Consider the following 17,613-nt stretch of genomic DNA (forward strand, 5'->3'; position numbering starts at 1 on the left):
TTCCACCAGCTCTGTCAGGAGGAATGGTCCAAAATTCACCCAACTTATTGTGGGAAGCTTGTGGAAGGCTACCTGAAACATTTGACCCAAGTAAAACAATTTTAAGGCAGTGCTACCAAATACTAAGTGAGTGTATGTAAACTTCTGACCCACTGGGAATGTGATGAAAGAAATAAAAGCTGAAATAAATAATTTTCTCTATTTTTATGACATTTCGAATTCTTAAAATAATGTAGGGATCCTACCTGACCTAAGACAGGGAATTTTTACGAGGATTAAATGTCAGGAATTGTGAAAAACTGAGTTTAAATGTATTTGGCTAATGTGTATGTAATCTTCCAACTTCAACTGTATTTACTATGGCATATCCAGTTGTTCCTAGTCTCGCCATTATCGAACATACCTTCACTTGCATTTATTGGAAATACGATTTTCACGAACAACATCGTGGAGAATATTGATGATGAACAGTTTCAGCAGTAAAAAGAGTAATATTAAAATGTAGAATGCTTTAGACTCTAGTAGAACTGTGAAAAGTAACTGTTAAATCACTAAAAAGTTTGAGCTTACTTGGAACAACACTATTTTCATTTCACCCCCTGCAGTCTTGCAAACTGAAAACATAAGATTAGACTTGAAGATGAGACATGATTTGAAAACATGGAAGTGTCCTGGTTTTGTAGCATAAATGTTCTCAATCAGATATTTGCTGCTAGAACGCTTCCTCTTTGTCTACGGTTTCGGTTGCTTTAGAAACAGTTTCTGTACATTTGTGTCACCACCCAATGTTTCCTCAGAGCTATTGGTTGTCACACCACCCAAAGGGGGTTGTATTTCATTGGGCTCTTAACTCTGCACATTTTGAGTGATTGTTACCTGTTCCTGATTTGCAAATCTTACAATAAAATAAGTTGTTTTGAAGAGACTGTAGTTTCTCTTCCTTTCTGGTTGGAATTTCCATGACAGTGGCCTGAGTGGGGAGGGGATAACATAAACTTTGCTGTTATTGGCAGCGAGGTTTGGAACTCTCTTTCTTATTGGTCTATTAACTATTTTACTGCCTGGTGATGTTACCGGGCGGGCCAAATTTAAATGTGATCATAAACACATTTCCAGTTAATGGTGTACTTGTTTTTGAACTGTGTGTGTGTGTGTGTGTGTGTGTGTGTGTGTGTGTGTGTGTGTGTGTGTGTGTGTGTGTGTGTGTGTGTGTGTGTGTGTGTGTGTGTGTGTGTGTGTGTGTGTGTGTGTGTGTGTGTGTGGGTGTGTGGGCATGTGGGCATGTGGGCATGTGGGCATGTTCTAAGATTGCGTTGTCATATATATATTGTTGCATGTCCTGTTGTTCCTAGTCTCGCCTTTGTCAAACATACATTCACTTGCATTTATTGGAAATACGATTGCCATGAATACCATTTTGGAGAATATTGATGACACAGAGCTTTCAGCAGTAAAAAGTCAGATTAAAGAAGCATTGAAGAACAACAGCTTGACCACAGCTGCTTTCAAGATTCAAGAGTATTTGGAGGAGATTAATAATGTGGAGCTGAATATTGCTGTCACAGGTGAGACAGGCTCCGGTAAATCTACCTTTGTCAATGCGTTCAGAGGCGTGAGGTATAATGATGACAGCGCTGCTCCGACTGGTGTGGTGGAAACCACCATAGAGGCAAAGGCTTACCCCCATCCAAAATACCCAAATATGAATGTTTGGGATCTCCCTGGTATTGGCACCGCTAACTTCAAACCAGAAGAGTACCTTCAGAAAGTTGAATTTGATCGTTTTGATTTCTTCATCATAGTCTCATCAGAGCGATTCAGAGCCAATGACATTACTCTGGCCAAGGAGATCCAGAAGATGAAGAAGAAGTTCTACTTTGTTCGCTCCAAGATAGATAACGACATGAAGGCTGAGGGGAGAAAAGAGATGTTTGACCAGGATAAGACATTGGAAACAATCAGACAATACTGCATCAAAGGTTTGTCTACACACTGACTATGTACAGTATACACCGTACCAGTAAAAAGTTTGGAAACATACGTATTCAAGGGGTTTTCTTTATTTTTACTATTTTCTACATTGTAGAATAATGGTGGAGACATCAAAACTATGAAATAACACAGAATCAAGTAGTCAACCAAAAAAGTGTTAAATCAAAATATATTTTCAATTTGAGATTCTTCAAAGTCGCCATCCTTTGCGTTGACAACAGCTTTGCACACTCTTGGCATTCTCTCAAACAGCTTCATGAGGTAGTCACCTGGAATGCATTTCAACTAACAGGTGTGCCTTGTTCAATGTATATTTGTGGAATTTCTTTCCTTCTTAATGTGTTTGAGTAATCAGTTGCGTTGTGACAAGGTAGGGGTGGTATACAAAAGATAGCCCTATTTGGTAAAAGATGGCAAGGACAGGTCAAATAAGCAAAGAGAAATGACAGTATCATTACTTTAAGACATGGTTGGTCAATACGGAAAATTTTAAGAACTTTGCAAGTTTCTTCAAGTGCAGTCGCAAAAAACGTCAAGCTCTATGATGAAACTGGCTCTTATGAGGACCGCCACAGGAAAGGAAGACCCAGAGCTACCTCTGCTGCAGGAAAGTTCATTAGAGTTACCAGCCTCAGAAATTGATGCCCAAATAAATGCTTCACAGATTTCAAGAAACAGACAGATCTCAACATCAACTGTTCAGAGGCGACTGCGTGAATCAGGTCTTCATGGTTGAATTGCTGCAAAGAAACCACCACTAAAGGACACCAATAATAAGAAGTGACTTGCTTGGGCTAAGAAACGCGAGCAATGGACATTAGACTGGTGGAAATCTGTCATTTGGTCTGGAGTCCAAATTTGAGATTTTTAGTTCCAACCGCAGTGTCTTTCTGGATAGCAGAGTAGGCGAACGGATGGTTTCTACATGTGTGGTTCCCACCGTGAAGCATGGAGGAGGAGGTGTGATGGTGTGGAGGTGCTTTGCTGATGACACTGTCTGTGATTTATTTAGAATTCAAGGCACACATAAAACCTCTTTGGGCTTGGCATCCCGCTACTTCCAGTGAAACTGAAGGGCGCGCAATTCAAATAAAAAATCGTAAAAATTATGGATATTAAACATTTATTTACATGCAAGTTTCTTATATTGGTTGAAAGTTTAAATTCATGTTAATCTAACTGCACTGTCCGATTTACAGTAGGCTTTACAGAGAAAGCATGCCATTTAATTGTTTGAGTACGGCGCCCCACATCAAAATATTTTTCCACCGGCACAAGTTTCATAAATTCACAAATAGCGATTAAAAATTCACTTACTTTTTGAAAATCTTCCTCTGATTTGTCATCTAAAGGGTCCCAGCAAAAACATGTAGTGTGGTTATGTTTGATAAAATCCTTCTTTATATCCCAAAAAGTATGTTAAATTGACACCATCGATTTGAGTAATCCACTTGTTCAACATCGATTTGAGTAATCCACTCGTTCAACAGAATCCAAAATTCTACCCCTAAACTTTGTTTCAATAAGTCAAAATACATTTTTATATAGTCCTCAGATACCCAAAAATTTAATTAACTTCTTCGATATAGGGGGCTCTCTTTTAATTTTTGGATAAAAAAAGTTCCTGTTTAAAACAAGATATTTTGTCACGAAACGATGCTCGAATATGCATATAATTGACAGCTTTGGAAAGAAAACACTCTGACGTTTCCAAAACGGCAAAGATATTATCTGTGAGTGCCACAGAACCGATGCTACAGGCGAAACCAAGATGAAATTTCCAACAGGAAATGGCCCAGATTTTGAGGGCGCTGTGTTCCAATTTCTCCTTATATGGCTGTGAATGTGCCAGGAATGAGCCTACACTTTCTGTCGTTTCCCCAAGGTGTCTGCAGCATTGTGACATATTTGTAGGCATATCATTGGAAGATTGACCATAAGAGACTACATTTACCAGGTGCCCGCTTGGTGTCCTCCGTCGAAATTATTGCGTAATCTCCAGCTGCGTGCATTTTACCATTTGCTTCAGAGGAGAAAGTCAACTGCCACGAATGATTTATCATCGAATAGATATGTGAAAAACACCTTGAGGATTGATTCTAAACAACGTTTGCCATGTTTCTGTCGATATTATGGAGTTTATTTGGAAAAAAATTTGGGGTTGTAATGACTGAATTTTCGGGGGGTTATCTTAGCCAAACGTGATGAACAACAAAACGGAGCGATTTCTCCTACACAAATAATCTTTTTGGAAAAACTGAATATTTGCTATCTAACTGAGAGTCTCCTCAGAAAACATCCAAAGTTCATCAAAGGTAAATGATTTTATTTGAATGCTTTTCTTGTTTTTGTGAAAATGTTGCCTGCTGAATGCTAGGCTCAATGCTATGCTAGCTATCAATACTCTTACACAAATGCTTGTGTAGCTATGGTTGAAAAGCATATTTTGAAAATCTGAGATGACAGTGTTTTTAACAAAAGGCTAAGCTTGTGAGTGAATAGATTTCTTTCATTTCATTTGCGATTTTCATGAATAGTTAACGTTGCGTTATGCTAATGAGCTTGAGGCTATGATTACGCTCCCGGATATGGGATTGCTCGACGCAAGAGATTAAACTATAATATTTCATACGGGAAAAAAGTATGTTCAATAGGAAAACGATATCAGCAGGTGCGTGTCCTCTTCGTCGCGCTCACATATTTCCAAGTCTGTGTCACTGTGGTAAAACTCATATTTCTTAATCGTTTTGGAAGAAACAAGCCTGAAACCTTGAACAAAGACTATTGACATTGGTTGGTGTTTCCGGTGGTATTTCTTTGGATTTTCTCCTACCATGTCTATTGTGTTATAGTCTCCTACATTATTGTAATATTTATACAAACTTCGAAGTGTCTTCTTTCCAATGGTACCAATTTTATGAATATCCTGGCTTCAGGGCCTGAGCAACAGGCAGTTTACTTTGGGCACATTAGTCTGGCGGAAATTGAGAAAAAAGGACCCTAGCCCTAACAAAATTAACCAGCATGGCTAACACAGTATTTTGCAGCGATACGCCATCCCATCTGGTTTGCACTTAGTCGGACCATCATTTGTTTTTCAACAGGACAATGACTCAACACACCTCCAGGCTGTCTATTTGAGAGTGAATTAAAATGGCCCCCAACCGATTGTGTTTTTTTGTTTGTTTATCTGCGTTGGCATAATGTACATATAATGTACATAATGTTGCCGCTACCATCTTTTATGACCGAAAATAACTTCTAGACATCAGGACTGCGATTACTCACCACAGACTATCAGAATCCTTTTTCTTCTTTCACGACTCTGACGAGCCCAAGGATATATGGCTCCCTCGGGAACAGACCCCGACCCCAGTGATCTGCGTGAAGAGGAGGAGGAGAAAGAGAGGCCAGAGGGCGGGCTGCATTCTGAAGAGTAGGCAGCGATCGAATAAACCCCCATTCCACCCAATTCTGCTCACAAACATGCAACCTTTGGACAATAAATGGACAAGTTCTTGGGAAGATTAAACTACCAATGGGTCATTAAAAACTGTAACATCTTATGCTTCCCGGAGTCATGGCTGAATGACGACAATATCAATATACAGCTGGCTGGTTATATGATGTACCGGCAGGATAGAACAGCAGTGACTGGTAAGACAAGGGGCGGCGTTCTGTTTATTTTGTAAACAACAGCTGGTGCACAATATTTAAGGAAGTTTCGAGCCATTGCTCACCCCAGGTAATGTTTCTCATGATAAGCTGAAGACAACAGTACCTAACGAGAGAGTTCTCATCTATATTCTTCGAAGCTGTTTACATAAAACCACAGTCAGAGGCTGGCACCAAGATAGCATTGAATGAGCTGTATTCCGCCATTAGCAAACAAGAAAATGCTCACCCAGAGGCGGCACTCCTAGTAGCCAGGGACTTTAATGCAGCTAAACTTAAATCAGTTTTACCTCATTTCTATCAACATGTTAAATGTGCAACCAGAGGGAAAAGAACTCAGGATCACCTATACTCCACACACAGAGATGCATACAAAGCTCCCCCTCGCCCTCCATTTGGCAAATCTGACCATAATTATATCCTCCTGATTCCTGCTTACAAGCAAAAATTAAAGCAGGAAGCACCAGTGACTAGATCAATAAAAAAGCGGTCAGATGAAGCAGATGCTAAACTACAGTAGTGTTTTGCTAACACAGACTGGAATATGTTCCGAGATTCCTCCAATGGCATTGAGGGGCTTCATCAATAAGTGCATAGATGACGTCGTCCCCACAGTGACCGTACTGTCGTGTCTTTACTATAATTAAATTGAAGACTTAGTTTTTTATCAAAGATTCTCTGTAATTAGTATTACGCGATCAAACTGATTAATCATGTAACTGTATTTAACGAGGATGTCGGGGCCCCAAGGAAAATATTCAGATTACAGAGTTATAATTTCCCAATATAACCTTTCATATCTGATCCATAGTCTTCTGATTAATGAATGATTTACTTTACCTCACGTTAGTCTCATTCCAAACATCAAAAATTGTTGGTTATCTGCACAAACCGCATCTTCACTATGAGTCATCCATACATCAATTGTCTTAAATCATTTATTTATTATATAACTAAGTAATTCACAGAAATGCCTACAAAAAAAGTAAATATGGTTACAATAAATGATAGGAGAATGTGCCCTAGTGGGCTAAACCTGCATGATGGCTTGTTAGACAAAAGGGGGAGTCATCTGAGAAGTCACTACAGAGTGATAATTATAACAATTGAAATGCTAATCCTTTGCACAGGAACGCTCACTCATTCGGGAACAATTGCAATCAATATATATATTTACGCTCAGTGTGTCTTCTTGATCACTGTTGAAAAGTTAGTTTCTGTTGGAGAGTTTCCGTCCTCTCTCTCTCTCTCTCTCTCTCTCTCTCTCTCTCTCTCGTGGTTAGAGGGGATAGTTCAGGGCGACATTCGTTCATTTTGTTGTAGAATGGATGTTTCGGCGGTTGTCGTTCTTCGCGATCAATGATACCGAATTCCTAGTGGCAGACTAGTAATTAATATCAAAGACTTGTTCTTATTCTGTCAGTATCGATAGTCTAAGAGTTTAACCACGTGGTATGGTTAAAATATTCAACAATGGTCTGCAACCTTCGTCCTCCCGTGATTGAGAGAAACATGGTCTACTGAGAATTTCTCAAAGTTGGGTTTTATTCGGAATTGCAGAAAAGGGGCTTTCCCAGGATGCCTGACCTTAAATGGGCTCATGGGCGGTCCTCTGATTTAGTTCAACTCAAAAGGGAATTGGAGTTTCCTTCATTAACTTCTTGACGCTACCCATCCTGTTACCGGGATAATTGTCATCAACAACCGCTGAATTGCAGAGCGCCACATTCAAATAATATTACTAAAAATATTTATATTCATAAAATCACAAGTGCAATATAGCAAAACACAGCTTAGCTCTTTGTTAATCCACCTGCCGTGTCATATTTTGAAAATATGCTTTACAGCGAAAGCAATCTAAGCATTTGTGTAAGTTTATTGATCACTAGACAAAACACCTAGCATGAACACCTAGCATCAAAGTAGCTTGATCACGAAAATCAGAAACGCAATAAAATGAATCGCTTACCTTTGATGAACTTTGGATGTTTTCACTCACGAGACTCCCAGTTACACAATAAATGTTCCTTTTGTTCCATAAAGATTATTTTTATATCCAAAATACCTCCGTTTGTTTGGCGTGTTATGTTCAGAAATCCACAGGCTTGAGCGGCCACGACAAATGCAGACGAAAATTCCAAATAGTATCCGTAATGTCCACAGAAACATGTCAAACGTTTTTTTTATAATCAGTCCTCAGGTTGTTTTTAAAATATATAATCAATCATTTTTCAAGCGGCACTGTCTCTTTTTCAGTAGGAGTGGGAGAGAAAATGGCTGCCCAAGCTCTGTTGAGCAAGCAAAACTCATGCGAACACCGATGTTACCTTTCTCGCTCATTTTTCTAAATAAAAGCCTGAAACTATGTCTAAAGACTGTTGACACCTTGAGGAAGCGATAGGAAAAGGAAGCTGGTTGATATCCCTTTAAATGGAGCGAAGGCAGGCTATGGAACATGGAGCGTTCAAAATAGAAGCCACTTCCTGGTTTGATTTTCCTCAGGTTTTGCCTGCAATATCAGTTCTGTTATGCTCACAGACAATAATTTGACAGTTTTGGAAACTTTAGAGTGTTTTCTATCCTAATCTGTCAATTATATACATAGTCTAACATATGGGCCTGAGGAATAGGCCGTTTACATTGGGAATCATGAAAATACTGCCCCCTAGCTGAAAGCGGTTAAACTGTCCAAAATCACATTACACAGTATCATACTCACTCATTCATCTGATACAACAATTAGATGTAAACCTCATATCTGAGGCTATTATATAAACAGCGTTATGGTAATGTGGCCGCACCGTCCCCCATGAGCTTCCCCAAGTTGTAACAAATGAACCAGTTCGTAGCTGGATTCTTCACCGATCTTTTATACCTTCTCCACATAAACATTGTTCGAACCTCAAGTTCTGTGAGGTGGAAGAAATTCCTTTGTTCTCTATACTGTGTGGTCATATGGCAGGGTGAAATTTACGACCTCACTCTAACCACAGCAGTCTGGTTGTAGAAGCAGAGAGCGGGGGATGGTGCTCGCTGTACCCAAAGAGGGCAACGTCATGACACAACGTACATAACCCTTCCAGAAATCATGGATTACAGGCAGCATCCGCACTGAGCTAAAGGCTAGAGCTGCCTCTTTCAAGGAGCGGGACCATCAAACAGGCAAGAATCAATACAGGACTAAGATTGAGTCTTACTACACCGGCTCTGACGCTCGTCGGATGTGGCAGGGCCTGCAAACTATTACAGACTACAAAGGGAAGCACAACAGCCCCACAGATTATGCAGTCTCTATTGCACTCCACACTGCCCTTTCCCACCAGGACAGAAGGAACACCTATGTGAGAATGCTGTTCATTGACAACAGCTCAACAGCTCATTAAGCTAAGGACTAAACATCTCCCTCTGCAACCAGATCTTGTGCTTCCTGAATGGCCGCCCCCAGGTGGTAAGGGTAAGTAACAACACATCCGCCACGCTGATCCTCAACACAGGTGCCCCTCAGGGGTATGTGCTCAGCCCCCTCCTGTACCCCCTGTTCACTCAAGACAGCACGGCCAGGCACGACTCCAACACCATTATTAAATTTGCCGATGACACAACAGTGGATGGCCTGATCACCGACAACAATGAGACAGCCTATAGGGAGGAGGTCAGAGACCTCGCTGTGTGGTGCCAGGACAACAACCTCTCACTCAATGTGATCAAGACAAAAGTGAGTAATTGTGGACTACAGGAAAAAGAGGACCGAGCACGCCTCCATTCTCATCGACGGGGCTGCAGTGGAGCAAGTTGAGAGCTTCATGTTCCTTGGTGTCCACATCACCAACAAACTAACATGGTCCAAGCACCACCATGACAGTCATGAAGCGGGCATGACAAAAACCTTTCCCCCTCAAGAGACTGAAACTATTTCACATGGGTCCTCAGATCCTCAAAAGGTTCTACAGCTGCACCATTGATAGCATCCTGACTGTTTGCATCACTGCCTCTATACCAGGTAGTGTCAGGGGAAGGCCCTAAAAAATGTCAAAGACTCCAGCCTCCCTAGTCATAGACTGTTTTCTCTGCTACCACACGTCAAGCGATACCGGAGAGCCAAGTCTAGGTCCAAGAAGCTTCTAAGACTCCTGAACATCTAGTCAAAATGGCTAACCAGACTATTCACATTGCCCCCTTCCCTACCCTCTCCACACCACAACCACTCTCTGTTGTCATGCATAAATAGTCACTTTAATTGAATCTACATACAGTTGAAGTCAAACGTTTACACACACCTTAGCCATGTACATTTAAACTTCACATTTCACAATTCCTGGCATGTAAACCTAGTTAAAATTCCCTGTCTTAGGTCAGGTAGGATCACAACTTTATTTTAAGAATATGAAATTATTTATTTCAGCTTTTATTTATTTCATCATATTCCCATTCCAAGAAGTTTACATACACTCAATTAGTATTTGGTTGCATTGCCTTTAAATTGTTTAACTTGGGTCAAATGTTTCGGGTATCTTTCCACAAGCTTGCCACAATCAGTTGGGGGTATTTTGGCCCATTTTTCCTGACAGAGCTGGTTTAACTAAGTCAGGTTTGTAGGCCTGTAGGCCTCCTTGCTCTTGCAAACACTTTTAAAAGTCTTGGTAAAATAACTGCACTGTCCAATTTACAGTAGCTATTACTGTGAAAAAATGCAATGCTATTGCTTTAAGAGAGCTCCTAACAACAAAACACTTTTTTTTCTCCGTGATGGGTTTGATAAATTCAACTCTGAAGGTGAAATGTGTGCTTACAATCTCAAATCTTGCTCTGACTTATCATCCAAAGGGTCCCAGAGGTAACATGAACTTTCATTTTGTTAGATAAAATCATTTTTCATACCCTAAAAAGGTCTATGTCAACATAGACGATGCACGATCGATGTTGTATTTCCACCCGTTCAATTTGTAAAGAAAGGAATCTGTGAAAATCTAACCCCAAATGTTATGTTTCAACCAGTCAAATCACATTTGTATGTATTCCTCAGATATCCTAGAACGTAAGACTTCACTACATCATTAGGGGTATAGTATATTCTATAGGACACCAAATTCGGTCAGAGAGCGACAACTTCTTTGCATGCCAATTACTCGGGCAGTCTTTACTTGACCACCAATCGGGGTCAAACACAGCTAGCTAGATAGCCAATGAGCTGGGCTTTATGGCAGTGTCGGGTAACCCCATATCTGTCACAAGATGTAGCTGCTAACCTTGTGCGACAGAAAACCTTTTCCTTTTGGACAAAAAATGATATGAATAGGGAGAGTTATGAGGTTACAAAAACTGGGTGTATTGCAAATGTTGAACTTATAATATGGCTATTAGTACTGGAAAAGCTAAGTCAAAATCCAAGTATACAGATTTGATGGTATTATTGCAGAAAAATTAAATGTGAATATGAATGTCTACTTCACGATTTGCCTAAATGTACCTAGGTGACTTTACACTAAATGTCATGCATTTGGCTCATACTTCAAATTATCCGTCTGAAATGTTGCACATACACTGCTGCCATCTTGTGGACACCATCAGAATGACAAACAGAGTGATGGCTCAATATGGGACCTTTCTGTTGAATTTCAAAGATGGTGGTCTTCTACCGTCATTGTGTTTCCTTTCAAATGATACCAAAAATATGCATATCCTTGCTTCAGGGCCAGAGCTACAGGCAGTTATATTTGGGTATGTCATTTCAGGCGAAAATTGAAAAAAATGGGGCTATCCCAAGAATACAACACCTGTTGTGTTCGGTGCATGTCAAATCAAATCAAAGTTTACTTGTCACGTGCACTGAATACAACAGGTGTAGTAGACCTTACAGTGAAATTATTACTTACAGACTCTAACCAATAGTGCAAAAAAAGGTATTAGGTGAACAATAGGTAAGTAAAGAAATAAAAACACCAGTAAAAAGACAGTGAAAATGTGTCACCTGCAGAGCCTTGCTAGAAAAATGTGTCTAATAAAATGTGATTGGATTTGTGCTGCGTTAGATGACCTGGCCTCCACAATCACCCAAACTCAACCAAATCGAGATAGTTTGGGATGAGTCGGCCTGCAGATTGAAGGCAAAGCATCCAACAGGTGCTCAGCATATGTGGGAATTCCTTCAAGAAAGGATTCCAGTTGAAGCTGGTTGAGAGAATGCCAAGAGTGTGCAACGCTGTCATCAAGGCAAAGGGTGGCTACTTTGAAGAATCTCAAATAGAAAATATATTTTGATTTGTTTAATTAACACTTTGGTTACTATATGATTCTATATGTCTTATTTCATAGTTTTGATGTATTCACTATTATTCTACAATGTAGAAAATAGTAAAAAATGAAGAAATACCCTTGAATGAGTAGGTGTGTCCAATCTTTTGACTGGTACTGTATATTAGTGTATTCTACTACTAACAAACACAAACATAATTTGTTTTTCATATTAGTTACTGTGTTTGTATCTGACTATACTTTGTTTTGCTCCTCAGGGCTTGAGGATCAGGGTCTGGGCTCTCCTAAGGTCTTTCTCATCTCCAGTTTTGACCTTGGTCTCTACGATTTCCCTGACCTGGAGGAGACAATGGAGAAAGAGCTTCCTGACCACAAGAGGCATGTACTACTGTTGTCCATCCCTAATTTAACCCGGAAAATCAACCAGAGGAAGAAGAACGCTTTCAAAGCCAACATGTGGAGACTAGCTTTTGTATCTGGCATTGTGGCAGCAATACCTATCCCAGGCCTTTCCTTTGCTGTAGATGTAAGCATATTGGTATTTGAGGTCCAGAGGTACTATCACGCTTTCGGTCTTGATGATGAGTCCCTGCAGAGCCTTGCTAACAGAACGAATGTGTCGGTGGAGGAGCTGAAAGCAGTCCTCAAGTCACCACTGAACCAAAAAAAAATAAACAAAGATGTGATTGTCAAGTTGCTTCAAAGTGTAGCTCTATCAGGGGTGACGATGGCTGAGTACCTGTTAAGTAACATTCCTGCTGTCGGCAGCATTGCTGCAGCAGCGATTTCCTTTAGTACAACCTACTACATGTTGAGGAAGTGTCTGAATGAGCTGGCTGATGATGCACACAATGTTCTGATGAAGGCACTGATGGCCAATGAGTGAGATAATGTTCAAGATTGAATTGCAATCTAGATCTGTGTTTGCGTTCTTTCTTGAACACTATCTGCAGTCAAGGAAATACAGTTAAATGTAGATAACTAAATTATGCAGCTTGAAGATAAATGTACAAATCAAATGTAATTGATCAAAGGGACATTAAGGTCACAATAGTGTTAATATAGGCAAGCTTGATATAATGGCGTGGGGTTGTCTTCGCTGCCTTCTGCTACCTACTGACTTCCACACTTAACAGCCTGAGCCAAGACGCAGAGAGATTGGTGGGAGTAGCACTTGAGACGCCTGTCACTGAGTAGACTGATGGTCAGCCAGTAAATGTACAAATCAAATGTAATTGATCAATGGGACAGTAAGGTCACCATAGTTTTAATATAGGCTAGCATGATATACCGTAATCTTACTGCATTAGATGGGAAATTCATATTGGGATATTTTTACTCATAGTAAATTACTCTGACAACACAGTATATACTCCAAAAATATACATCAGATTTTACCATTTAACTTCAGTATAATCTTTGTAATCTTAGACTTTTGAGAACCAAATCGGATGCGATTTGAAACTATAACATGATGTTTAAATGTTGCTCCCTCTAGAAAGTGGATTTGAAAATAAATCAATGTTAATTGTACAAAATATTGTACAAGTTGTGGTTCTACATGGTAACATAAAAAAACAAAAGAAATGATTGTCCAGTTCCCTAGGTGGCATCTCCTGAATCTCAGCTTTTTCTTTATTTAAGATGTATTCTGTAATCTCAGTGAATGCACATTGTAACTATAATTACATTATCATGACATTCTCGCATAATGATCAAAATAAACTTTTATAATGTACGACAAAGGTGCTTGATTTTAGTCCTGTATTGATGCTTTGCCTGTTTAATGATTCATCCGATGGCATAGCGAAATGTCTTATAAGCGTCTGGATTAGTATCCCACTCCTTGAAAGCAGCAGGTCTGTTTGGGATATGGACATAGAGTCACTGCGGGGACAGCGTCGTGGATGCAGTTATTGATGAAACTGGTGGCTGAGGTGATATACTCCTCAAGCCATTGGATGAATCTCAAAACATATTCCAGTTTGTGCTAGCAAAACAACCCTGTAGCGGAGCATCCGTGTTATGTGACCACTTCCTGCTTTGGTTTTTGCTTGTAAACAGGAGGATATAATTATGGTCAGATTTGCCAAATGGAGGGTGAGGGAGAGCTTTGTATGAGACTCTGTGCGTGGAGTAAAGGTGGTCTAGAGTTTTTCTTCCTCTGGTTGTGTAACAGATGTAAATCGTACTCTCCTTGCGTAGGGTTTTGTCCAAATAAATCACATCAGCCAGTGGTCCCAGTTGAGCATAATTTATTTCTGTTGTTTTTTTTTTGCATTTAAAAAAATATATATATTTATATTTCATAAAACGACATTAGCACTTACCAGTCCAGAAGTACGTCCTGTCCTTGCAGAAACAGCTCCTCAATGTTTGAATAATAACTGTGTTCACTCAAAGATTCCTCAAACAAAAAATCTGTCTCACTTTCCCGATCAATCTCTTCTATAATCTGATTCAAATCTGTATACTTAGACTTGGACTTCGCTTTACCTGATTTATTCGCCATGATATCTTCAATGAAATCGTTGAAAAAACACATTCCAAAATACTGCTTCCAAAATACTACCTTCCGCACTGCTGTGCGTAACAAGCGTGACTGCAACTAGTCTGAAGTTCATTACGCATGCGTTTACAAACAAGGGATGGTGGTCCAACCCATAACTATCACATACTGGCATTTACCTCGGCTCATTGGCTATCTTCCCAGCTGGATTTCAAGAAGTTCAGTGGTCATTGGGCAGAAATACAGTCAATCATTGAAGCTTGGCTAATATTATTGGTGAGCAATGAAGTCATTGCTCGTTGTCTTCAAATCAGTTCACTTCGGTCAATACTCCCCGCAACAAAAAAACAATCAAGTTTGGCTGTGTTGCAAACATCCAGAGGATTGCAATGAAACCAACTATGACTAGATTAACGATTGTTTAGTGTGTGTAATTACGTCGAATGCTCCGTCAAAGGTTGATAGAGATGGAATTCACGACACAAACGGTTTACAAAATGTTTCATTTTAGACTATAAAAATTGATTTGATCAAAGAAAACGGCACTTCATTTGATCACCTGGACCCTCAGGAAGAGAAATAAGAGCAATATATCAGAATGTAAGTCATCATTTTACCTTCAGATGTGAGTGTGTCAAAACTGTCATGGAGGAATGTTTAATGTATTTTTAGTTAGTCACTCTGAAATTTCCCCGGATGTTGATCCCTGTACGAGGATCGCAGCCATAAGAGGTTTTTAATACATACAAGCAGTTGCAAGTTAGATTCATTTCTGAGCTCAGTCACTGAAGGAGCTCCAAGAGAAAGTGGTTACATGTCCCTTATATACAGTGCCTTGCGAAAGTATTCGGCCCCCTTGAACTTTCCGAACTTTTGCCACATTTCAGGCTTCAAACATAAAGATATAAAACTGTATATTTTTTGTGAAGAATCAACAACAAGTGGGACACAATCATGAAGTGGAACGACATTTATTGGATATTTCAAACTTTTTTAACAAATCAAAAACTGAAAAATTAGGCGTGCAAAATTATTCAGCCCCTTTACTTTCAGTGCAGCAAACTCTCTCCAGAAGTTCAGTGAGGATCTCTGAATGATCCAATGTTGACCTAAATGACTAATGATTATAAATACAATCCACCTGTGTGTAATCAAGTCTCTGTATAAATGCACCTGCACTGTGATAGTCTCAGAGGTCCGTTAAAAGCGCAGACAGCATCATGAAGAACAAGGAACACACCAGGCAGGTCCGAGATACTGTTGTGAAGAAGTTTAAAGCCGGATTTGGATACAAAAATATTTCCCAAGCTTTAAACATCCCAAGGAGCACTGTGCAAGCGATAATATTGAAATGGAAGGAGTATCAGACCACTGCAAATCTACCAAGACCTGGCCGTCCCTCTAAACTTTCAGCTCATACAAGGAGAAGACTGATCAGAGATGCAGCCAAGAGGCCCATGATCACTCTGGATGAACTGCAGAGATCTACAGCTGAGGTGGGAGACTCTGTCCATAGGACAACAATCAGTCGTATATTGCACAAATCTGGCCTTTATGGAAGAGTGGCAAGAAGAAAGACATTTCTTAAAGATATCCATAAAAAGTGTTGTTTAAAGTTTGCCACAAGCCACCTGAGAGACACACCAAACATGTGGAAGAAGGTGCTCTGGTCAGATGAAACCAAAATTGAACTCTTTGGCAACAATGCAAAACGTTATGTTTGGCGTAAAAGCAACACAGCTCATCACACTGAACACACCATTCCCACTGTCAAACATGGTGGTGGCAGCATCATGGTTTGGGCCTGCTTTTCTTCAGCAGGGACAGGGAAGATGGTTAAAATTGATGGGAAGATGGATGGAGCCAAATACAGGACCATTCTGGAAGAAAACCTGATGGAGTCTGCAAAAGACCTGAGACTGGGACAGAGATTTGTCTTCCAACAAGACAATGATCCAAAACATAAAGCAAAATCTACAATGGAATGGTTCAAAAATAAACATATCCAGGTGTTAGAATGGCCAAGTCAAAGTCCAGACCTGAATCCAATCGAGAATCTGTGGAAAGAACTGAAAACTGCTGTTCACAAATGCTCTCCATCCAACCTCACTGAGCTCGAGCTGTTTTGCAAGGAGGAATGGGAAACAATTTCAGTCTCTCGATGTGCAAAACTGATAGAGACATACCCCAATCAACTTACAGCTGTAATCGCAGCAAAAGGTGGGGGGCTGAATAATTTTGCACGACCAATTTTTCAGTTTTTGTTTTGTTAAAAAAGTTTGAAATATCCAATAAATGTCATTCCACTTCATGATTGTGTCCCACTTGTTGTTGATTCTTCACAAAAAAATACAGTTTTATATCTTTATGTCTGAATCCTGAAATGTGGCAAAAGGTCGCAAAGTTCAAGGGGGCCGAATACTTTCGCAAGGCACTGTAGTGGGACGTGATAAAACAATCATCATGTTCACACAAGTTATTTTACTGTGTTCAGTGTTAGGTTGCAGACATAACATGAGTCTATGAAATGCATAACATCACAGTCCAACCCAATTCTGCCACAATTCCCCCTTTGATGCCATGGATACCATAAGCATCGCCATACATGACATTTCTGACATGACATGACATTTCTGAGCTGTTGTCAGACAGAACTTAAAACCTTCTGGTTTCTGGGAAATTGGCATTTTACACAGAAAGTGGGGGATCCGAATGGAACTTCTGAAAATTAACGTAACAATTATTGAGGTTCATAGGGATCGGGGTCATTTCCAATAAGGCAATCTGGATCCCTGAAAGAAGGGGGAGACAGTGGCGAGCACTTCTGTTGTCATCACAACCTGGCGGGGAGGAGATACTGCAGTTTCTCCTCACAAATGTCATCAGGCATGAGAACAGAGAGAACATTCTTGACCCAACACCGCACAGGTGCCTCCATTAGATGCTAGGAGAATATCCAAAGCCAATCTATTCTGTAAAACAATAGTACACATAGCCACAAGTTAAGCAGTTAATTCTTCAATACCAGTAGCATTACCCATGCTTTCTACTTAATTTGCTCGTTCGCTAATGGAATCAAGATAAGCTCTTTGTAACTGGTAATTAATGCAGAGAATATTGTTTTTGCTGGGCATTGGTCCTCCTATACAAGTGGGAGAAAGGGAGATTCACGGGTACTGGGGTAG

The 17,613-nt window shown here is 40.0% G+C and overlaps 1 protein-coding gene across 1 annotated transcript; it reads left to right on the top strand.

Annotated features, from left to right (window-relative positions):
• The first annotated feature begins 1,329 nt into the window (after positions 1 to 1,329).
• On the top strand, positions 1,330 to 14,156 carry LOC135514388 (interferon-inducible GTPase 5-like). Its single transcript, XM_064937838.1, has 2 exons — positions 1,330 to 1,979; positions 12,177 to 14,156. Exons 1-2 carry the CDS (start codon positions 1,406 to 1,408, stop codon positions 12,803 to 12,805), a joined length of 1,203 nt encoding a protein of 400 aa, XP_064793910.1. The 5' UTR covers positions 1,330 to 1,405; the 3' UTR covers positions 12,806 to 14,156.
• Positions 14,157 to 17,613: the final 3,457 nt, after the last annotated feature.

Source organism: Oncorhynchus masou, chromosome 25, assembly GCF_036934945.1.
Source record: "Oncorhynchus masou masou isolate Uvic2021 chromosome 25, UVic_Omas_1.1, whole genome shotgun sequence".
NCBI lineage: Eukaryota > Metazoa > Chordata > Actinopteri > Salmoniformes > Salmonidae > Oncorhynchus > Oncorhynchus masou.